The sequence below is a fragment of the Tachyglossus aculeatus genome, chromosome 8 (assembly GCF_015852505.1).
Source record: "Tachyglossus aculeatus isolate mTacAcu1 chromosome 8, mTacAcu1.pri, whole genome shotgun sequence".
Taxonomy (NCBI): domain Eukaryota; kingdom Metazoa; phylum Chordata; class Mammalia; order Monotremata; family Tachyglossidae; genus Tachyglossus; species Tachyglossus aculeatus.
Window position 1 is genome coordinate 36281148 of NC_052073.1, and position 20516 is coordinate 36301663.

The window sequence follows — 20516 nt, forward strand, 5'->3', positions numbered from 1 at the left end:
TAATAACAAATACCACAATTATTATTAATAACAAATACCACAACGATTGTTTTATCGTCGAGCAGCTGGGTAGGTTCAGGAGAGCAGCAGTGGAGTGCTTGACGCAGAGTAAGCGCTTAATACCACAATTATTATTAACAAATACCACAATGATTGTTATTATTGTCGAGCAGCTGGGTAGGTTCATTAGAGAAGCAGCGGAGCCCGTGGGACTCGGGTTCGAATCCCAGCTCCACCTCTTCCCTGCCAGCTAACCTTGGCCGGGTCATCTGTTCTTCCTTTTTTTTTTTATGGTATTTGTTAAGCGCTTACTGTGTGCCAGGCGCTGTACTACACACTGGGGGAGATATAATAATTATGATGGCATTTATTAAGCGCTTACTATGTGCAAAGCACTGTTCTAAGCGCTGGGGAGGTTACAGGGTGATCAGGTTGTCCCACGGGGGGCTCACGGTCTTCATCCCCATTTGACAGATGAGGTCACTGAGGCCCAGAGAAGTGACTTGTCCAAAGTCACCCAGCTGACAATTGGCGGGGCCGGGATTCGAACCCATGACCTCTGACTCCGAAGCCCGGGCTCTTTCCACCGAGCCACGCTGCTTCTCAAGATACAGCGGGCCCCGGGCTGGGGTCGTGTGGGCCACAGCTGGGGGGCTCGGCATGGAGCGCCAGTGGAGGACGAGGGAAGAGGAGGAGGCCCGTGGAGTGAGGAGGACGACAGAGGGAGGATGAGGGAGGAGGAGGAGGAGGCCAGTGGAGTGACTGTGAGCCCACTGTTGGGTAGGGACCGTCTCTATATGTTGCCAACTTGTACTTCCCAAGCGCTTAGTACAGTGCCCTGCACACAGTAAGAGCTCAATACGATTGAGTGAGGAGAAGGAGGACAAGTGAGGAGGAAGAGGAGCCCGCTGTTGGGTAGGGACCGTCTCTATATGTTGCCAGCTTGTACTTCCCAAGCGCTTAGTCCAGTGCTCTGCACACAGTAAGCGCTCAATAAATACGATTGAAGGAAGGAGGAGGAGGCCGGTGAGAGGAGGAGGAGGACAGTGGAGTGACTGTGAGCCCACTGTAGGGTAGGGACCGTCTCTATATGTTGCCAACTTGTACTTCCCAAGCGCTTAGTACAGTGCCCTGCACACAGTAAGCGCTCAATACGATTGAGTGAGGAGAAGGAGGACAAGTGAGGAGGAGGAGGAGCCCGCTGTTGGGTAGGGACCGTCTCTATATGTTGCCAGCTTGTACTTCCCAAGCGCTTAGTCCAGTGCTCTGCACACAGCAAGCGCTCAATAAATATGATTGAAGGAAGGAGGAGGAGGCTGGTGAAAGGAGGAGGAGGAGGACAGTGGAGTGACTGTGAGCCTACTGTTGGGTAGGGACTGTCTCTATATGTTGCCAACTTGTTCTTCCCAAGCGCTTAGTACAGTACCCTGCACACAGTAAGCGCTCAATACGATTGAGGAGAAGGAGGAAGACAAGTGAGGAGGAGGAGGAGCCCGCTGTTGGGTAGGGACCGTCTCTATATGTTGCCAGCTTGTACTTCCCAAGCGCTTAGTCCAGTGCCGTGCACACAGTAAGCGCTCACTCAATACGACTGAATGAAGGAACGGAAGGAGGTGGAGCCTGCCGTTGGGTAGGGACCGTCTCTAAATGTTGCCATCTTGTACTTCCCAAGCGCTTAGTCCAGTGCCCTGCACACAGTAAGCGCTCAATAAATACGACTGAATGAAGGAATGGAAGGAGGTGGAGGATGAGGCCAGTGGAAGGAGGACAACAGACAGTGAGGAGGAGTAAGAATGAGGCCAACGGAAGGACGACGACAACAGGGGAGTGAGGAGGAGGCAGAGGCGTCGTTTGCAGTGCGCGTGGCCTTTATTCACACGGGCTCCATCAGCCGCCCGACCCCGGTGGGTGGCCGCCCTCCCTCCGCCCGTCCCCCCGAGGGGCCGGGGGTGGTCCAGGGCGGTCCCCCCGGCCCGTCCGCCCGTCCGCCCGCCCGCCCTACCATCCGTCCGTGCCCACGTCCACGTGTCCAGGGGCCCCCCCCGCCGCCATGGCGCACGGCCCCCGGCTCAGCCCTTGAGGATGACGGTGACGGCCTTCATCTCCTCGGGGCTCAGGGGCCGCAGGTTGAACCCTTTCACCTCCGGTTTGCCTGCGGGGGGGCGGGGGGGGGACACGGGGCGGACCCCGGGGGGCTAGACGTGGGCCCGGCGGCTCCCCCGCCTCCCCTCCTCCTCCCGGCCTCCCCCTTCCCCTCGTCACCTTGGGCCTCCAACAGGTCGTTGACCTTGACCCGCAGGCGGTCGCGCAGTTTCTCGATTTCCTCCTCCAGTTGGGCCTGGTCTGGGGACGGGGAGGGCAAAGTTGGGGCGCTGGCGGGGAGGCAGGGCGGCCTAGCGGGTAGAGCCCAGGCCTGGGTTCCCCCCTTGTCATCCTATCCCGTCTGGACTACTGCACTAGCCTTCTCTCTGATCTCCCATCCTCGTGTCTCTCTCCACTTCAATCCATACTTCATGCTGCTGCCCGGATTATCTTTGTCCAGAAACGCTCTGGACATATCACTCCCCTCCTCAAAAACCTCCAATGGCTATCAATCAATCAATCAATCAATCGTATTTATTGAGCGCTTACTATGTGCAGAGCACTGTACTAAGCGCTTGGGAAGTACAAATTGGCATCACATAGAGACAGTCCCTACCCGACAGTGGGCTCACAGTCTAAAAGGGGGAGACAGAGAACAGAACCAAACATACCAACAAAATAAATACTACCGATCAATCTGCGCATCAGGCAGAAACTCCTCACCCTGGGCTTCAAGGCTGTCCATCCCCTCGCCCCCTCCTACCTCACCTCCCTTCTCTCCTTCTACTGCCCAGCCCGCACCCTCCGCTCCTCCACCACTAATCTCCTCAGCGTACCTCGCTCTCGCCTGTCCCGCCATCGACCCCCGGCCCACGTCATCCCCCGGGCCTGGAATGCCCTCCCTCTGCCCATCCGCCAAGCTCGCTCTCTTCCTCCCTTCAAGGCCCTGCTGAGAGCTCACCTCCTCCAGGAGGCCTTCCCAGACTGAGCCCCTTCTTTCCTCTCCCCCTCGTCCCCCTCTCCATCCCCCCGTCTTACCTCCTTCCCTTCCCCACAGCACCTGTATATATGTATATATGGTTGTACATATTTATTACTCTGTTTATTTATTTATTTATTTTACTTGTACATTTCTATCCTACTTATTTTATTTTGTTGGTATGTTTGGTTCTGTTCTCTGTCTCCCCCTTTTAGACTGTGAGCCCACTGTTGGGTAGGGACTGTCTCTATGCGATGCCAATTTGTACTTCCCAAGCGCTTAGTACAGTGCTCTGCACATAGTAAGCGCTCAATAAATACGATTGATTGATTGATTGATTGTTAATTATGATGACGGCGTTTATTAAGCGCTTACTATGTGCAAAGCACTGTTCTAATAATAATAATAATAATAACGATGGCATTTGTTAAGCGCTTACTATGTGCCGCGCACTGTTCTAAGCGCTGGGGAGGTTACAAGGTGATCAGGTCGTCCCACGGGGGGCTCACAGTCTCCACCCCCATTTTCCAGACGAGGCAACTGAGGCCCAGAGAGGTGAAGCGACTTGCCCAAAGTCACCCCAGCTGACAACTGGCGGGGCCGGGGTTTGAGCCCGTGACCTCTGACTCCAAAGCCCGGGCTCTTCTCCATCATCATCATCATCATCAATCGTATTTATTGAGCACTTACTGTGTGCAGAGCGCTGGACTAAGCGCTTGGCCACGCTGCTTCTCGACACACACTGTGGGCCTCGTCCGCTGTGGGTGGCCTTGGACAAGTCGCTTCACTGCTCTGGGCCTCAGTTTCCTCACCTGTCGAATGGGGATGAGGACTGTGAGCCCCAGGTGGGACAGGGCCTGGGTCCAACCCGATTAGCTAGGATTTAGCCCAGTGCTTAGGACAGTGCTCGGCGCCTACTAAGTGCTTGCCAACTTGTACTCCCCAAGTGATTAGTACAGTGCTCTGCACACAGTGGGTGCTCAATAAATATGATTGATGATGATAAAGTGCTTAACGAGGACCGTTATCGTTATCACCGTTATTATTATGAGTGGGCTCTCCCAGACGCTCAGTACAGTGCTCTGCACCTAGCAGGTGATCGATAAACACTATTGGAAGCAGCGTGGCTCAGTGGAAAAGAGCGCGGGCTTTGGAGTCAGAGGTCATGGGTTCAAATCCCGGCTCCGCCAATTGTCAGCTGGGTGACTTTGGGCAAGTCACTTCACTTCTCCGGGCCTCAGTTCCCTCATCTGTAAAATGGGGGTGAAGACCGTGAGCCCCCCGTGGGACAACCTGATCGCCTTGTAATCTCCCCTGTGCTTAGAACAGTGCTTTGCACATAGTAAGCGCTTAATAAATGCCATCATTATTATTATTATTATTATTATCAGCACGGTGGTCTGCGCATGGTAGGTGCTCAATAAATACTACCGATGGGTTCACGGAGTATTATTTCACCGCCTTACCTTTCTCGATCATCTCCTTGGTCCGCTCCCGGGGCAGGTGGAAGAACATGTTGCCCAAACAGACCATCACCTTCTCTGAAACACACAATGGCCCGCGGCGGAGGGTGGTCGCTCAACGCACCAGTCGGCGGTACTTACTGAGCGCCTCCTACGTGCTGAGCGCCGGGGAGACGCCGATCCGGCACAGTTGGTGGACGCGTCCCCTGCCCGCAACGGGCTGAGAGGCTAGAGGGTGATCGGTTGATAATAATGATGGCATCTGTTAAGCGCTTACTATGTGCCAAGCACTGTTCTAAGCACTGGGGGGGATACAAGGTGATCGATTCATCCCGCGTGGGGCTCGCAGTCTTCGTCCCCATTTTACAGATGACGGGACTGAGGCTTAATCCATGGTGGTTATTGAGAGCTTACTGTGTGTGTTGGGGGGGGGGGGGGGGGCACTGTACTGAGCGCTTGGGAGAGTCCAATATCATCATCATCATCATCAATCGTATTTATTGAGCGCTTACTATGTGCAGAGCACTGTACTAAGCGCTTGGGAAGTACAAATTGGCAACATATAGAAACAGTCCCTACCCCACAGTGGGCTCACAGTCTAAAAGGGGGAGACAGAGAACAAAACCAAACATACTAACAAAATAAAATAAATAGAATAGATATGTACAAATAAATTAAATAGAGTAAGAAAATATGTACAAACATATATCCATATATCGAGCTGCTGTGGGGAAGGGAGGGAGGTAAGATGGGGGGATGGAGAGGGGGACGAGGGGGAGAGGAAGGAAGGGGTTCAGTCTGGGAAGGCCTCCTGGAGGAGGTGAGCTCTCAGCAGGGCCTTGAAGGGATATATGATACGAAAGCGTTCAGTACGGTGCTCGGCATACTGTAGGTTCTCAGTAAATATAATTGATAAACTAGATTGGAAGCTCCACAAGGGTAGGGACTCTCCCCCTTTTAGACTGTGAGCCCACTGTTGGGTAGGGACTGTCCCTATATGTTGCCAATTTGTACTTCCCAAGCGCTTAGTCCAGTGCTCTGCACATAGTAAGCACTCAATAAATACGATTGATGATGATGAGGATGTGTCTAGTCACCTACTGGACTCTCCCAGGCGCTCAGTACGAGGCATTTGGGTTGGGAGGGGAAGAGAGGGGAATTAGTATAATAATGACGGTATTTGGTAAGCGCTTACTACGTGCCAAGCGCTGTTCTAAGCACTGGGGTAGACACAAGGTAATCAGGTGGCCGTGGGGCTCCCAGTCCTCACCCCCATTTTCCAGATGAGGGAACTGAGGCAAAGAGAAGCAAAGTGACTTGCCTAAGGCCACCCAGCAGAGAAGTGGCGGAGCCGGGATTAGAACCCACGACCGCTGATGCCCAATCAATCAATCAATCAATCAATCGTATTTATTGAGCGCTTACTATGTGCAGAGCACTGTACTAAGCGCTTGGGAAGTACAAATTGGCATCACATAGAGACAGTCCCTACCCAACAGTGGGCTCAGAGTCTAAAAGGGGGAGACAGAGAACAGAACCAAACATACCAACAAAATAAAATAAGTAGGATAGAAATGTACAAGTAAAATAAATAAATAAATAAATAAATCAATAGAGCAATAAATATGTACAACCATATATACATATATACAGGTGCTGTGGGGAAGGGAAGGAGGTAAGACGGGGGGATGGAGAGGGGGACGAGGGGGAGAGGAAAGAAGGGGCTGCCTCTCTAAGTGACTCGGCCAAGGTCACTCGGCAGGCGGGAGTTTATTCATATTTATTGAGCGCATACTGTGTGCAGAGCACTGTACTAAGCGCTTGGGAAGTCCAAGCTGGCAACATCCAGAGACGGTCCCTTCCCGACCGTGGGCTCACCGGGACGGGGAAGGGAAGCGACTCGGCCGAGGCGGGAGAGGGCGGGGGGTCGGGACTCACCGGAGGGCCCGGGGTCCTTCTGCAGAGCGCGCAGCGCTTCGCGGTTCTGGTTCTGCTTGGCGTGCAGGTTGAGGATCTGGGGGGGCGGCGGAAGCAGAAAGCGGCGGGGATCACAACGTGTTGCGCATGGCCCGCCCGCCCGCAAACGCTCCGGCTCCGGGAGAGGGACCGCGGCAGGGGGCTGACGGCTTGGGGCTGGCGGGACTGATGGCGATGGGCCCCGGGGGAAAGGGATAATAATAATAATAATAATTGTATTTGTTAAGTGCTTACTATGTACTAAGCGCTGGGGGGGGATACAAGATGATCAGGTTGTCCCCCGTGGGGCTCACAGTCTCCACCCCCATTTTCCAGATGAGGGCACTGAGGCCCAGAGAAGTGACCCGCCCAAAGTCACACGGCCGCGCTTACTATGTGCCAAGCGCTGTTCTAAGCGCTGGGGGGGATACAAGATGATCAGGTTGTCCCCCGTGGGGCTCACAGCTTCCACCCCCATTTTCCAGATGAGGGCACTGAGGCCCAGAGAAGTGACCCGCCCAAAGTCACACAGCCGCGCTTACTACGTGCCAAGCACTGTTCTAAGCGCTGGGGGGATACAAGATGATCAGGCTGTCCCCCATGGGGCTCACAGTTGCCACCCCCATTTTCCAGATGAGGGCACTGAGGCCCAGAGAAGTGACTCGCCCAAAGTCACACGGCCGTGCTTACTATGTGCCAAGCACTGTTCTAAGCACTGGGGGGGATACAAGATAATCAGGCTGCCCCCCGTGGGGCTCACAGCTTCCACCCCCATTTTCCAGATGAGGGCACTGAGGCCCAGAGAAGTGACTTGCCCAAAGTCACACAGCCGCGCTTACTATGTGCCAAGCACTGTTCTAAGCGCTGGGGGGGATACGAGATGATCAGGTTGCCCCCCGTGGGGCTCACAGCTTCCACCCCCATTTTCCAGATGAGGTCACTGAGACCCGGTGAAGTGACTTGCCCAAAGTCACACGGCCGCGCTTACTATGTGCCAAGCACTGTTCTAAGCACTGGGGGGGGATACGAGATGATCGGGCTGCCCCCCGTGGGGCTCACAGTCTCCACCCCCATTTTCCAGATGAGGGCACTGAGGCCCAGAGAAGTGACTCGCCCAAAGTCACACAGCCACGCTTACTATGTGCCAAGCACTGTTCTAAGCGCTGGGGGGGGGGGGATACGAGGTGACCGGGCTGTCCCCCGTGGGGCTCACAGTCTCCACCCCCATTTTCCAGATGAGGGCACTGAGGGCCAGAGAAGTGACTCGCCCAAAGTCACACGGCCGCGCTTACTATGTGCCAAGCACTGTTCTAAGCGCTGGGGGGGGGGGGGGATACGAGGTGATCGGGCTGCCCCCCGTGGGGCTCAAAGTTTCCACCCCCATTTTCCAGATGACGGGATGGGGGGGGCAGGGGCAGGGGCCGGCCGCAGGGGGCTGACGGCGTTGGGGTTGGAGGAGGCTGAGGTGACCGGCGGCAGGGGGATGACGCCGATGGGGGCGCTGTGAGGGGCCGGGCGGCAGGCAGGGGGCGCTGTGGGGGCGCCCTGAGGGGGCTGTGAGGGGCGGGACGGCAGGCAGGGGGCGCTGTGGGGGCGCCCTGAGGGGCGGGACGGCAGGGGGCGCTGTGAGGGGGCTGTGAGGGGTGGGACGGCAGGGGGCGCTGTGAGGGGGGCTGTGAGGGGCGGGACGGCAGGGGGCGCTGGGAGGGGGCTGTGAGGGGTGGGACGGCAGGGGGCGCCGTGAGGGGGCTGTGAGGGGCGGGACGGCAGGGGGCGCTGTGAGGGGGCCGTGAGGGGCAGGACGGCAGGGGGCGCTGTGAGGGCGCTGTGAGGGGCGGGAAGGCAGGGGGCGCTGTGAGGGCGCCGTGACGGCGGGACGGCAGGGGGCGCTGGGAGGGGCGGGACTGCAGGGGGCGCTGTGAGGGCGCCATGAGGGGCTGTGAGGGCAAGGGGGCGCCGTGAGGGGGCTGTGAGGACAAGGGGGCAGTGTGAGGGGGCTGTGAGGGCCGGGACGGCAGGGGGCGCTGTGAGGGGGCTGTGAGGGCCGGGACGGCAGGGGGCGCGGCGAGGGCGCCGTGAGGGATGGGACGGCAGGGGGCGCTGTGAGGGCGCTGTGAGGGGCGGGAAGGCAGGGGGCACTGTGAGGGCGCCGTGAGGGCAGGACTGCAGGGGGCGCTGTGAGGGCGCCATGAGGGGCTGTGAGGGCAAGGGGGCGCTGTGAGGGGGCTGTGAGGACAAGGGGGCAGTGTGAGGGGGCTGTGAGGGCCGGGACGGCAGGGGGCGCTGTGAGGGGGCTGTGAGGGGCGGGACGGCAGGGGGCGCTGTGAGGGGGCTGTGAGGGGCGGGACGGCAGGGGGCGCTGTGAAGGCGCCGTGAGGGGCGGAACGGCAGGGGGCGCCATGAGGGGCGGGACGGCAGGGGGACCTGTGAGGGCGCTTTGAGGGGTGGGACGACAGAGGGCGCTGTGAGGGCGCCGTGAGGGGCGGGACGGCAGGGGGCGCTGTGACGGGGCCGTGAGGGGGCTGTGAGGAGCAGGACGGCAGGGGGCGCTGTGAGGGCGCCGTGAGGGGGCTGTGAGGGGCGGGACGGCAGGGGGCGCCGTGAGGAGGTCGTGAGGGGCGGGACGGCAGGGGGCGCCGTGAGGGGGCTGTGAGGAGCGGGACGGCAGGGGGCGCCGTGAGGGCGCCGTGAGGGGGCTGTGAGGAGCAGGAAGGGAGGGGGCAGTGAGGGGCGCGGAGGCAGGGGGCTGACGGGGGTGGGGGCGCCGTGAGGAGGCCGTGAGCGGTACCGAGGGCTTGGGCTGACCTGTCGCTTGTCGGACAGCACGTCCTCGGCCAGCTCCTCCACCTCGCCCAGGTAGCGCAGCACCCGATCCGTGTCCCCATCCACCATGGCGCCCGCGGTGACGTCACGGGTCCGGGCGCGGCCTCCGCCCCGAGGCGCAGGCGCAGGCCCGCCCACGAGGGGCGGCCGCGCGCCGGGAGGGAGGGCGCCCCGCCCCCTGGCGATGACGTCACGCCCCTGACGACGACGTCGCGCCCCCTGGCGACGACGGCAGAAACTCCTCTCCCCCTGGGCTTCAAGCCTGTCCATCCATCCCCTCACCTTCCTTCTTTCCTTCTTCATTTCATTTCCATTTAATCGTCTTTATTGAGCGCTTACTGTGCGCAGAGCACTGTACTAAGCGCTTGGGAAGCCCAAGTCGGCAACATCTAGAGACGGTCCCTACCCAACGACGGGCTCACAGTCTAGAAGGGGGAGACGGACGACAAAACAAAACATCTGGACAGGTGTCAAGTCGTCAGAACAAATAGAATTAAAGCTCGATGCACGTCATTAACAAAATAAATAGAATAGCAAATACGTACAAGTAAAACCTAAATCTCACCCTATTTACTCAAAGGCAATTGTTATAAACTTTTTTTAAAAAGTATTTATTCTATTTATTTTATTTTGTTAATATGTTTTGTTTTGTTGTCTGTCTCCCCCTTTTAGAGTGTGAGCCCGCTGTTGGGTAGGGCCCGTCTCTAGATGTTGCCAACTTGGACTTCCCAAGCGCTTAGTACAGTGCTCTGCACACAGTAAGCGCTCAATAAATACGATTGATGATGATGATGATGGGTAGGGACAGTCTATATATGTTGCCAACCTGTACTTCCCAAGCGCTTAGTGCAGTGCTCTGCACACAGTAAGCGCTCAATAAATACGATTGATTGATTGATTGATAAACGCGATCAATGAGTGAATGAATGAATGAATGAAGGACGACGCCACGCCCCTGACGACGACGCCCCGCCCCCAACGACGACTCCCCGCCCCCTGACGACAACACACGCCCCAGACGACGTCGTCACGCCCCTAGCGACGACGCCACGCCCCTAGCGACGACGCCCCCTGACGTCGACGCCACACCCCTAACGACGCTCCTAATGTCGTCACCCTTAAGGGGACGCCCCGCCCCTGACAATGACGTCACCCATGACGGCGACGTCACGCCCCCCGACGACAGCGCCCCCTGCCGGACCGTCCAGCCCCAAACTAAGCAGGGAAGGAGCCCATCCGTCCACCAGCAGGATAACAATAGTAATAATAATAATAATAATAATAATAATATTTGTGAAGCGCTTACTATGTGCCAAGCACTGTTCTAAGCGCTGGGGGGGATACAAGGGGATCAGGTTGCCCCCCGTGGGGCTCCCAGTCTTCATCCCCATTTTCCAGATGCGAGAACTGAGGCCCAGAGAAGGTAAGTGACTTGCCCAAGGTCACACAGCAGACAAGTGGCAGTCTAGCTTTAATTCTATTCTAGCTTTAATTCTGCTTCTGGCTTTAATTCTGTTTGTTCTGACCACTTGACACCTTGTCCACATGTTTTGTTTTGTTGTCTGTCTCCCCCTTCTAGACTGTGAGCCTGTTGTTGGGTAGGGACCGTCTCTAGATGTTGCCGACTTGGACTTCCCAAGCGCTTAGTACAGTGCTCTGCACACAGGAAGCGCTCAATAAATACGACTGAATGAATGAATGAACCGGGAGGGGAACCCACGACCACACTTACTGTGTGCAGAGCACTGGACTAAGCGCTTGGAATCGCTTAGTATTAATTAATAATAATAATAATGATGATGTTGGTATTTGGTAAGCGCTTACTATGTGCCAAGGACTGTTTTAAGCGCTGGGGCGGATACAAGGTAATCAAGGTTGTCCCACGTGGGGCTCACAGTCTTCATCCCTATTTTACAGATGAGGGAACTGAGGCCCAGGGAAGTTGTGACTTGCCTTAAGAACAGTGCTTTACACATAGTAAGCGCTTAATAAATACCATCATTATTATTACTACAGATAATAATAATTATAATGCCGTTGGGAAACCAACAACCTTCTAATATTTCTAATCCAATAACAATACTACTAATGACAATGATAATAATAATAATAATATTGTTAGGGAACCACCAACTTCCTAATATTTCTCATCCAATAACAATACTACTACTACCCAGCGCTTAGAACAGTGCTTTACACATAGTAAGCGCTTAATAAATACCATCATCATTATTACTACAGATAATTATAATTATAATGCTGTTGGGAAACCAACAATTTTCTAATCTTTCTAATCCAATTACAATACTACTAATGATAATGATAATAATAATAATAATGATAATAATATTGTTGGGGAACCACCAACTTTCTAATATTTCCAATCCAATAACAATACTACTACTACCCAGCGCTTAGAACAGTGCTTTGCACATAGTAAGCGCTTAATAAATACCATCATTATTATTACTACAGATAATAATAATTATAATGCTGTTGGGAAACCAACAATTTTCTAATCTTTCTAATCCAATTACGATACTACTAATGATAATGATAATAATAATAACGATAATATTGTTGGGAAACCACCAACTTTCTAATATTTCTAATCCAATAATACTACTACTACTACTACTATGGACAATAATAATTATAATAATGCTGTTGGGAAACCAACAACTTTCTAATATTTCTAATCCAGTAACAATACCACTAATGATAATGATAATAATAATAACGATAATAATACTGTTGGGAAACCAGCAACTTTGTAATATTTCTAATCCAGTAGCAATACTACTACTACCCAGCGCTTAGAACAGTGCTTTGCACATAGTAAGCACTTAATAAATACCATCATTATTATTACTATAGATAATAATTATTGTAATGCTGTTGGGAAACCAACAACTTTCTAATATTTCTAATCCAATAACAATACTACTAATGATAATGATAATAATAATAATGATAATAATATTGTTGGGGAACCCCCAACTTTCTAATATTTTAAATCCAGTAACAATACTACTACTACCCAGCGCTTAGAACAGTGCTTTGCACATAGTAAGCGCTTAATGAATACCATCATTATTATTACTACAGATAATAATAATTATAATGCTGTTAGGAAACCAACGACTTTCTACTCTTTCTAATACAATAACAATACTACCAATGATAATAATAATAATAATACTGTTGGGAAACCACCAACTTTCTAATATTTCTAATACAATAACACCACTACTAAGGATAATAATAATTATAATAATGCTATTGGGAAACCAACGACTTTCTAATCTTTCTAATACAATAACAATACTACTAATGATAATAATAGTAATAATGCTGTTGGGAAACCACCAACTTTCTAATATTTCTAATACAATAACACCACTACTAAGGATAATAATAATTATAATAATGCTATTGGGAAACCAACGACTTTCTAATCTTTCTAATACACTAACAATACTACCAATGATAATAATAAGAATAATACTGTTGGGAAACCACCAACTTTCTAATATTTCTAATATAATAACACCACTACTGAGGATAATAATAATTATAATAATGCTATTGGGAAACCAATGACTTTCTAATCTTTCTAATACAATAACAATACTACCAATGATAATAATAAGAATAATACTGTTGGGAAACCACCAACTTTCTAATATTTCTAATACAATAACACCACTACTAAGGATAATAATAATTATAATAATACTGTTGGGAAACCAACGACTTTGTAATCTTTCTAATACAATAACAATACTACCAATGATAATAATAATAATAATACTGTTGGGAAACCACCAACTTTCTAATATTTCTAATACAATAACACCACTACTGAGGATAATAATAATTATAATAATGCTTTTGGGAAACCAATGACTTTCTAATCTTTCTAATACAATAACAATACTACCAATGATAATAATAAGAATAATACTGTTGGGAAACCACCAACTTTCTAATATTTCTAATACAATAACACCACTACTAAGGATAATAATAATTATAATAATACTATTGGGAAACCAACGACTTTGTAATCTTTCTAATACAATAACAATACTACTAAAACACCCTGATCACCTCCCCAGCGCTTAGAACAGTGCTTTGCACATAGGAAGTGCTTAATAAATGCCATTATTATTATTATTATTATTATTATCATCATCATTATTCGCTACTACTTAGACTGTGAATACGGGTTAGTAAAATACAAGGGAGTAGTCTCCTCCTCACAAGGAGCTGCCAGTCTATCAATCATCAGTCTATCAACAGTCTATCAACAAAATGCCATCATCAATCCATTAGTGGTATTTATTGAGTGCCTACTGAGTGCTGAGCACTGGACTGAACGCTTTGGGAGAGTCCAATACAAGAGAGTAGGCTCATTTCCCATCTTACCTCCTTCCCTTCCCCACAGCACCTGTATATATGTATATATGTTTGTACATATTTATTACTCTATTTATTTTACTTGTACATATCTATTCTATTTATTTTATTTTGTTAGTATGTTTGGTTTTGTTCTCTGTCTCCCCCTTTTAGACTGTGAGCCCACTGTTGGGTAGGGACCGTCTCTATATGTTGCCAACTTGGACTTCCCAAGCGCTTAGTACAGTGCTCTGCACACAGTAAGCACTCAATAAATACGATTGATGATGATGATGATGATTTCCTTCCCACAAGGAGCTGACAGTCTAGAGGGAGAGGCAGACATTAATAAAAATTTCCCTGCCTTCAAGGAGCTGCCATAATAATAATAATGGCATTTATTAAGCTCTTACTATGTGCAAAGCACTGTTCTAAGCACTGGGGAGGTTACAAGGTGATCGGGTTGTCCCACGGGGGGCTCCCGGTCTTCATCCCCATTTTCCAGATGAGGTCGCTGAGGCCCAGAGAAGTGAGGTGACTTGCCCAAAGCCCCCCAGCTGACAATTGGCGGAGCCTGGATTTGAACCCGTGACCTCTGACTGCAAAGCCCGCGCTCTTTCCACGGAGCCACACTGCTTCTCCGTAATATAGTTTTGACGCCTCTGTCTCCCCTTCTAGACCGTCAGCTCCTTGTGGGCAGGGAATGTATCTGTCCTAGCGTTAGACTGGACTCTCCCAAGCGCTTAGTGCAATGTCCTGCACTTGGGAAGCCCTCAATAAGTACGACTGAACGAATGAAGCCTTGGACCGGAGGAGGGAGGTTCCACGGTGACAGCAAACCGGAGGATGGAAGTTCACGCTATCGTGGAAATCTGACCCCAACCCTATATCAATCAATCAATCAGTCGTATTTATTGAGCGCTTACTGTGTGCAGAGCGCTGTACTAAGCGCTTGGGAAGTACAAGTTGGTAACATATAGAGACGGTCCCTACCCAACAGTGGGCTCACAGTCTATATCCCACTACATGGCCCCGCTCTTGTTCCTTCCCCAACCGCCACCTTCAACCGTTGGCTCTCCAATGGCTTCTCCAATGGGAGAAGCAGCGTGGCTCAGTGGAAAGAGCCCGGGCTTTTGGAGTCACAGGTCACGGGTTCAAATCCCGCCTCCGCCGATTGTCAACTGGGTGACTTCAGGCGAGTCGCTCCACTTCCCTGGCCCTCAGTTCCCTCATCTGTCAAATGGGGGTTAAGACTGTATATATGTATATATGTCCGTACATATTTATTACTCTTTATTTATTTTACTTGTACATATCTATTCTATTTATTTTATTTTGTTAGTATGTTTGGTTTTGTTCTCTGTCTCCCCCTTTTAGACTGTGAGCCCACTGTTGGGTAGGGACTGTCTCTAGATGTTGCCAATTTGTACTTCCCAAGAGCTTAGTACAGTGCTCTGCACATAGTAAGCGCTCAATAAATACGATTGATGATGATGATGACTGTGAGCCCCCTGTGGGACAACCTGACTTCCCCAGCTACTTTGCACATAGTAAGCGCTTAATAAATGCCATTATTATTATTATTATTGTTCCCCACTGCTTTCAGACACCCTCATGTCTCCCCCTCCCCTAAAAAAACCCTCCCTTCACCCCTCCGGCTCCCTCTGGTTACCCATCTCCCTCCGACCCTTCCTCTTCAAACTCCTCCGTCTACACCCGCAGTCTCCATGTCCTCTCCTCCGATTCTCTCCTCAACCCTCTCCAATATGGCTTCGCTCCAAAGAAACCTCCCTCTCCGAGGTCACCGAGGATCTCCTTCGTGCCCAATCCAAAGGCCTCTCCTCCATCCCAATCCTCCTCCATCCCTCAGCTGCCTCAGACACTGCGGACCACCCACTTCTCCTGGAAACGTCAGCCAACCTCGGCTTCGCTGACACCATCCTCTCCTGGTTCTCCTCTTGTCTCTCCGGCCACTGGTTCTCCATCTCTTTTGGGGGGCTCCTCCTCTGCCTCCCACCCCCTAACCCCGAGCTCATGGTTCACTTCTGGGTCCCCTCCTCTTCTCCATCTCCAGCCGCACTCTTGGAGAACTCCTCATTCCCCCCCCCAAGGCTTCAACTCCCGCCTCTCTGCAGCTGATTCCCAAATCTCCCTCTCCGGCCCTGATCTCTCTCCCGCTCTGCGGCTTCACATCTCCTCCCACCCTCAGGATGTCTCTGCTTGGATGTCCCGCCGACACCTCAAACTAAACATATCCACAACTGAACTCCTCCTCTTCCCACCAAACCCTGTCCTCCCCCTGGCTTTCCCTTCACTGTAGACAACAGCACTCTCCTCCCTACCTCACAAAGCCAGTAACCTTGGCGTTGTCCTGGACCCATCTCTCTCATTCCATCCATGTATTTAATCTGTCACCAAATCCTGTCCGTTCTGCCTTTATTACGCTGCTAAAATACGCCCCTTCCTCTCCATCTAAACTGCTCCCAAATTAATCCAATCCCTTCTCCTCTCCTGCCCTGATAATAATAATAATGATGGTATTTGTTAAGCGCTTACTATGTGCAAAATCTCAAAAATCTCCAGTGGCTACCAGTCAATCTGCACATCAGGCAGAAACTCCTCCCCCTGGGCTTCCAGGCTGTCCATCTCCTCGCCCCCTCCTACCTCACCTCCCTTCTGTCCTTCTCCAGCCCAGCCCACACCCTCCGCTCCTCTGCCACCGCTAATCTCCTCACCATACCTCGCTCTCGCCTGTCCCGCCATCGACCCCCGGCCCCCGTCCTCCCCCGGGCCCGGAATGCCCCCAATCCCTCTGCCCATCCGCCAAGCTCGCTCTCTTCCTCCCTTCAAGGCCCTACTGAGAGCGCACCTCCTCCAGGAGGCCTTCCCACACTCAGCCCCTTCCTTCCTCTCCCCCTCGTCCCCCTCTCCATCCCCCCATCTTACCTCCTTCCCTTCCCCACAGCACCTGTATATATGTATATATGTTTGTATATATTTATTACTCTATTTATGTATTTATTTATTTTACTTGTACCTATCTATTCTATTTATTTTATTTTGTTAGTATGTTTGGTCTTGTTCTCCGTCTCCCCCTTTTAGACTGTGAGCCCACTGTTGGGTAGGGACCGTCTCTATATGTTGCCAATTTGTACTTCCCAAGCGCTTAGTACAGTGCTCTGCACATAGTAAGCGCTCAATAAATACGATTGATGATGATGATGATGATGATGTGCAAAGCACTGTTTGTTCTAAGCGCTGGGGAGATACAGGGTGATCAGGTTGTCCCACGTGGGGCTCACAGTCTTAATACCCATTTTACAGATGGGGGAACTGAGGCCCGGAGAAGTGACTTGCCCAAAGTCACCCAGCGGACAGTTGGCGGAGCCGGGATTTGAACCCACGCCCTCTGACTCCAAAGCCCGGGCTCTTTCCACTGAGCCACGCTGCTTCCCCGATGACTGTATCAGTCTCCTTTCTCCCATCTCTCCCGTCTCCAGTCCAGATTTCCGTCTGCTGCCCGGGTCATTTTTCTACAAAGGCGTTCAGGCCGCGTCTCCGACTCACTTCTGCAGCCAACAGAAACTCACCACCATCGGTTTTAAAGCCCTCAATCCCCTCGCCCCCTCCTACCTCACTTTGCGAGTCGTCTACTCCAGTCCAGCCCAGACACTTGGCTCCCGTCACGCCAACCTTTTCCCCTGGGCCTCCATCCCACCCATGTCGCCGCCGATCCCTGGCCCACAATCAATCAATCAATCGTATTTATTGAGCGCTTACTATGTGCAGAGCACCGTACTAAGCGCTTGGGCCCACAAGGCCCTCCCTCTTCATATCCCACAGACAAGGACTCGCCCTCATCATCATCAATTGTATTTATTGAGCGCTTACTGTGTGCAGAGCGCTGGACTAAGCGCTTGGGAAGTCCAAGTTGGCAACACATAGAGACGGTCCCTACCCAACAGTGGGCTCACAGTCTAGAAGGGGGAGACAGAGAACAAAACCAAACAGACTAACAAAATAAAATAAATAGAATAGATATGTACAAGTAAAATAAATAGAGTAATAAATATGTACAAACATATATCCAGGTGCTGTTGGGAAGGGAAGGAGGTAAGATGGGGGGGATGGAGAGGGGGATGAGGGGGAGAGGAAGGAAGGGGCTGAGTGTGGGAAGGCCTCCTGGAGGAGGTGAGCTCTCAGTAGGGCCTTGAAGGGAGGAAGAGAGCGAGCTTGGCGGACGGGCAGAGGGATTGGGGGCATTCAAAGCCTTATTGAAGGCCCATCTCCTCCTCCAAGAGGCCTTCCCTGACTGCACCCTCCTTTCCTTTTCTCCCACTCCCTTCTGCATCGCCCTGGTACGCGGATTTATTCCCTTTATTTCTCCCTCCTTCAGGCCTACAGATCTTATGTCCAGATCCCTGTCTGCTCATCAGTTCCTTCCCGAGTGTGTCTTCTCCCACCCTCGGTGGTCTCCTGCCCCCTCCTCACCCACGAGGTACCTCCCCCAGCCTCAGCCTGCCCCTGGGGTCCTCCCCCTCCCCACCCCACCCCCGCCTTACCGCCTTCCCCTCCCCACACCACCTGTATATACACACCACCTGCATGACTTTGGGCAAGTCACTTAACTTCTCTGTGCCTCAGTTACTTCATCTGTAAAATGGGGATGAAGACTGTGAGCCCAATCGTGGGACAACCTGATCACCTTGTAACCTCCCCAGTGCTTAGAACAGTGCTTTGCACATAGTAAGCGCTTAATAAATGCCATTATTATTATTATTATTATATATGTATATATGTTTGTACGGATTTATTACTCTTACTTGTACATATTTATTCTATTTATTTTATTTGGTTAATATGTTTTGTTTTGTTGTCTGTCTCCCCCTTCTAGACTGTGAGCGCGCTGTTGGGTAGGGACCATCTCTATAATGTTGCCAACTTGTACTTCCCAAGCGCTTAGTCCAGTGCTCTGCACACAGTAAGCGCTCAATAAATGCGATTGAATGAATGAATGAATTACTCTATTAATTTTACTTGTATATATTTATTCTATTTATTTTATTTCTTTAATATGTTTTGTTTTGCTGTCTGTCTCCCCCTTCTAGACTGTGAGCCCGCTGTTGGGGAGGGACCGTCTCTATAATGTTGCCAACTTGTACTTCCCAAGCGCTTAGTCCAGTGCTCTGCACACAGTAAGCGCTCAATAAATGCGATTGAATGAATGAATGAATTACTCTATTAATTTTACTTGTATATATTTATTCTATTTATTTTATTTCTTTAATATGTTTTGTTTTGTCGTCGTCTGTCTCCCCCTTCTAGACTGTGAGCACGCTGTTGGGGAGGGGCCATCTCTATAATGTTGCCAACTTGTACTTCCCAAGCGTTTAGTGCAGTGCTCTGCACACAGTAAGCGCTCAATATATACGATTGAATGAATGAATTACTCTATTTTACTTGTATTTATTTTATTTCGTTAATATGTTTTGTTTTGTTGTCTGTCTCCCCCTTCTAGACTGTGAGCCCACTGTTGGGTAGGGACCATCTCTATAATGTTGCCAACTTGTACTTCCCAAGCGCTTAGTCCAGTGCTCTGCACACAGTAAGCGCTCACTAAATACGATTGAATGAATGAATTACTCTATTTTACTTGTACATATTTATTCTATTTATTTTATTTCGTTAATATGTTTTGTTTTGTCGTCTGTCTCCCCCTTCTAGACTGTGAGCCCGCTGTTGGGTAGGGACCATCTCTATAATGTTGCCGACTTGTACTTCCCAAGCGCTTAGTCCAGTGCTCTGCGCCCAGTAAGCGCTCAATAAATACGATTGAATGAATGAATGAATTTATTTATTTTACTTGTATATATTTGTTCTATTTATTTTATTTTGTTAATATGTTTTGTTTTGTTGTCTGTCTCCCCCTTCTAGACTGTGAGCCCGCTGTTGGGGAGGGACCGTCTCTATATGTTACCGACTTGTACTTCCCAGGAGCTTAGTCCAGTGCTCTGCACACGGTAAGCGCTCAATAAATACGATTGAATGAATGAGTGAATGAATTACTCTATTTATTTTACTTGTACATATTTATTCTATTTATTTTATTTCGTTAATATGTTTTGTTTTGTCGCCTGTCTCCCCCTTCTAGACTGTGAGCCCGCTGTTGGGGAGGGACCATCTCTATAATGTTGCCAACTTGTACTTCCCAAGCGCTTAGTCCAGTGCTCTGCACACAGTAAGCGCTCGATAAATACGATTGAATGAATGAACAAGAGGAGATTTTAGTGTTACAGCGTGGCCTGGGAGTCCGAGGACCTGGGTTCTAATCGCGGCCCTGCCACTTGTCTGCTGTGTGACCTTCATCATCATCATCATCAATCGTATTAATTGAGCGCTTACTGTGTGCAGAGCACTGTACTAAGCGCTTGGGAAGTCCAAGTTGGCAACATCTAGAGACAGTCCCTACCCAACAGTGGGCTCACAGTCTAAAAGACTTGGTCAAGTCACTTCATTTATTGTGCCTCAGTTCCCCCCCCTCTGCCAAATGGGGATTCAATCCCTGTTCTCCGTAGTCCCGGAGCCCCATAAGGGATTGCATCCGCCCTGATTAACTTGTATCTCCCCGAGCGCTTAGTCCAGTGCTTGGCACATAGTAAGCGCTTGAAAATATCACTCAAGTTTAACCCCTGGCTTTCCACCCCCTCTCCCTACCCCCGTTCCGGACGGATAGCAGGAGGGACTGGGGAATTTAGGGAGAGGGACAACAACCTGGAGGATTCAGCCCTGCCCCTTCTCCACCCCTTGGAAAA

At 50.8% G+C, this 20516-nt stretch overlaps 1 protein-coding gene across 2 annotated transcripts; it reads right to left on the minus strand.

Annotated features, from left to right (window-relative positions):
* Positions 1–1978: 1978 nt before the first annotated feature.
* Positions 1979–9390, minus strand: PDRG1 (p53 and DNA damage regulated 1). Of its 2 annotated transcripts, none has more exons than XM_038750335.1 (5): positions 9286–9390; positions 6463–6538; positions 4528–4602; positions 2263–2343; positions 1979–2152 (listed from the first exon to the last, which is right to left on the minus strand). In XM_038750335.1, exons 1-5 carry the CDS (start codon positions 9370–9372, stop codon positions 2070–2072), a joined length of 402 nt encoding a protein of 133 aa, XP_038606263.1. In that variant the 5' UTR covers positions 9373–9390; the 3' UTR covers positions 1979–2069. The 2 variants fall into 2 exon arrangements, with proteins under 2 accessions (XP_038606263.1, XP_038606264.1); XM_038750336.1 differs by lacking the exon at positions 1979–2152 and adding an exon at positions 3752–3873 and having other exon boundaries at positions 2258–2343.
* Positions 9391–20516: the final 11126 nt, after the last annotated feature.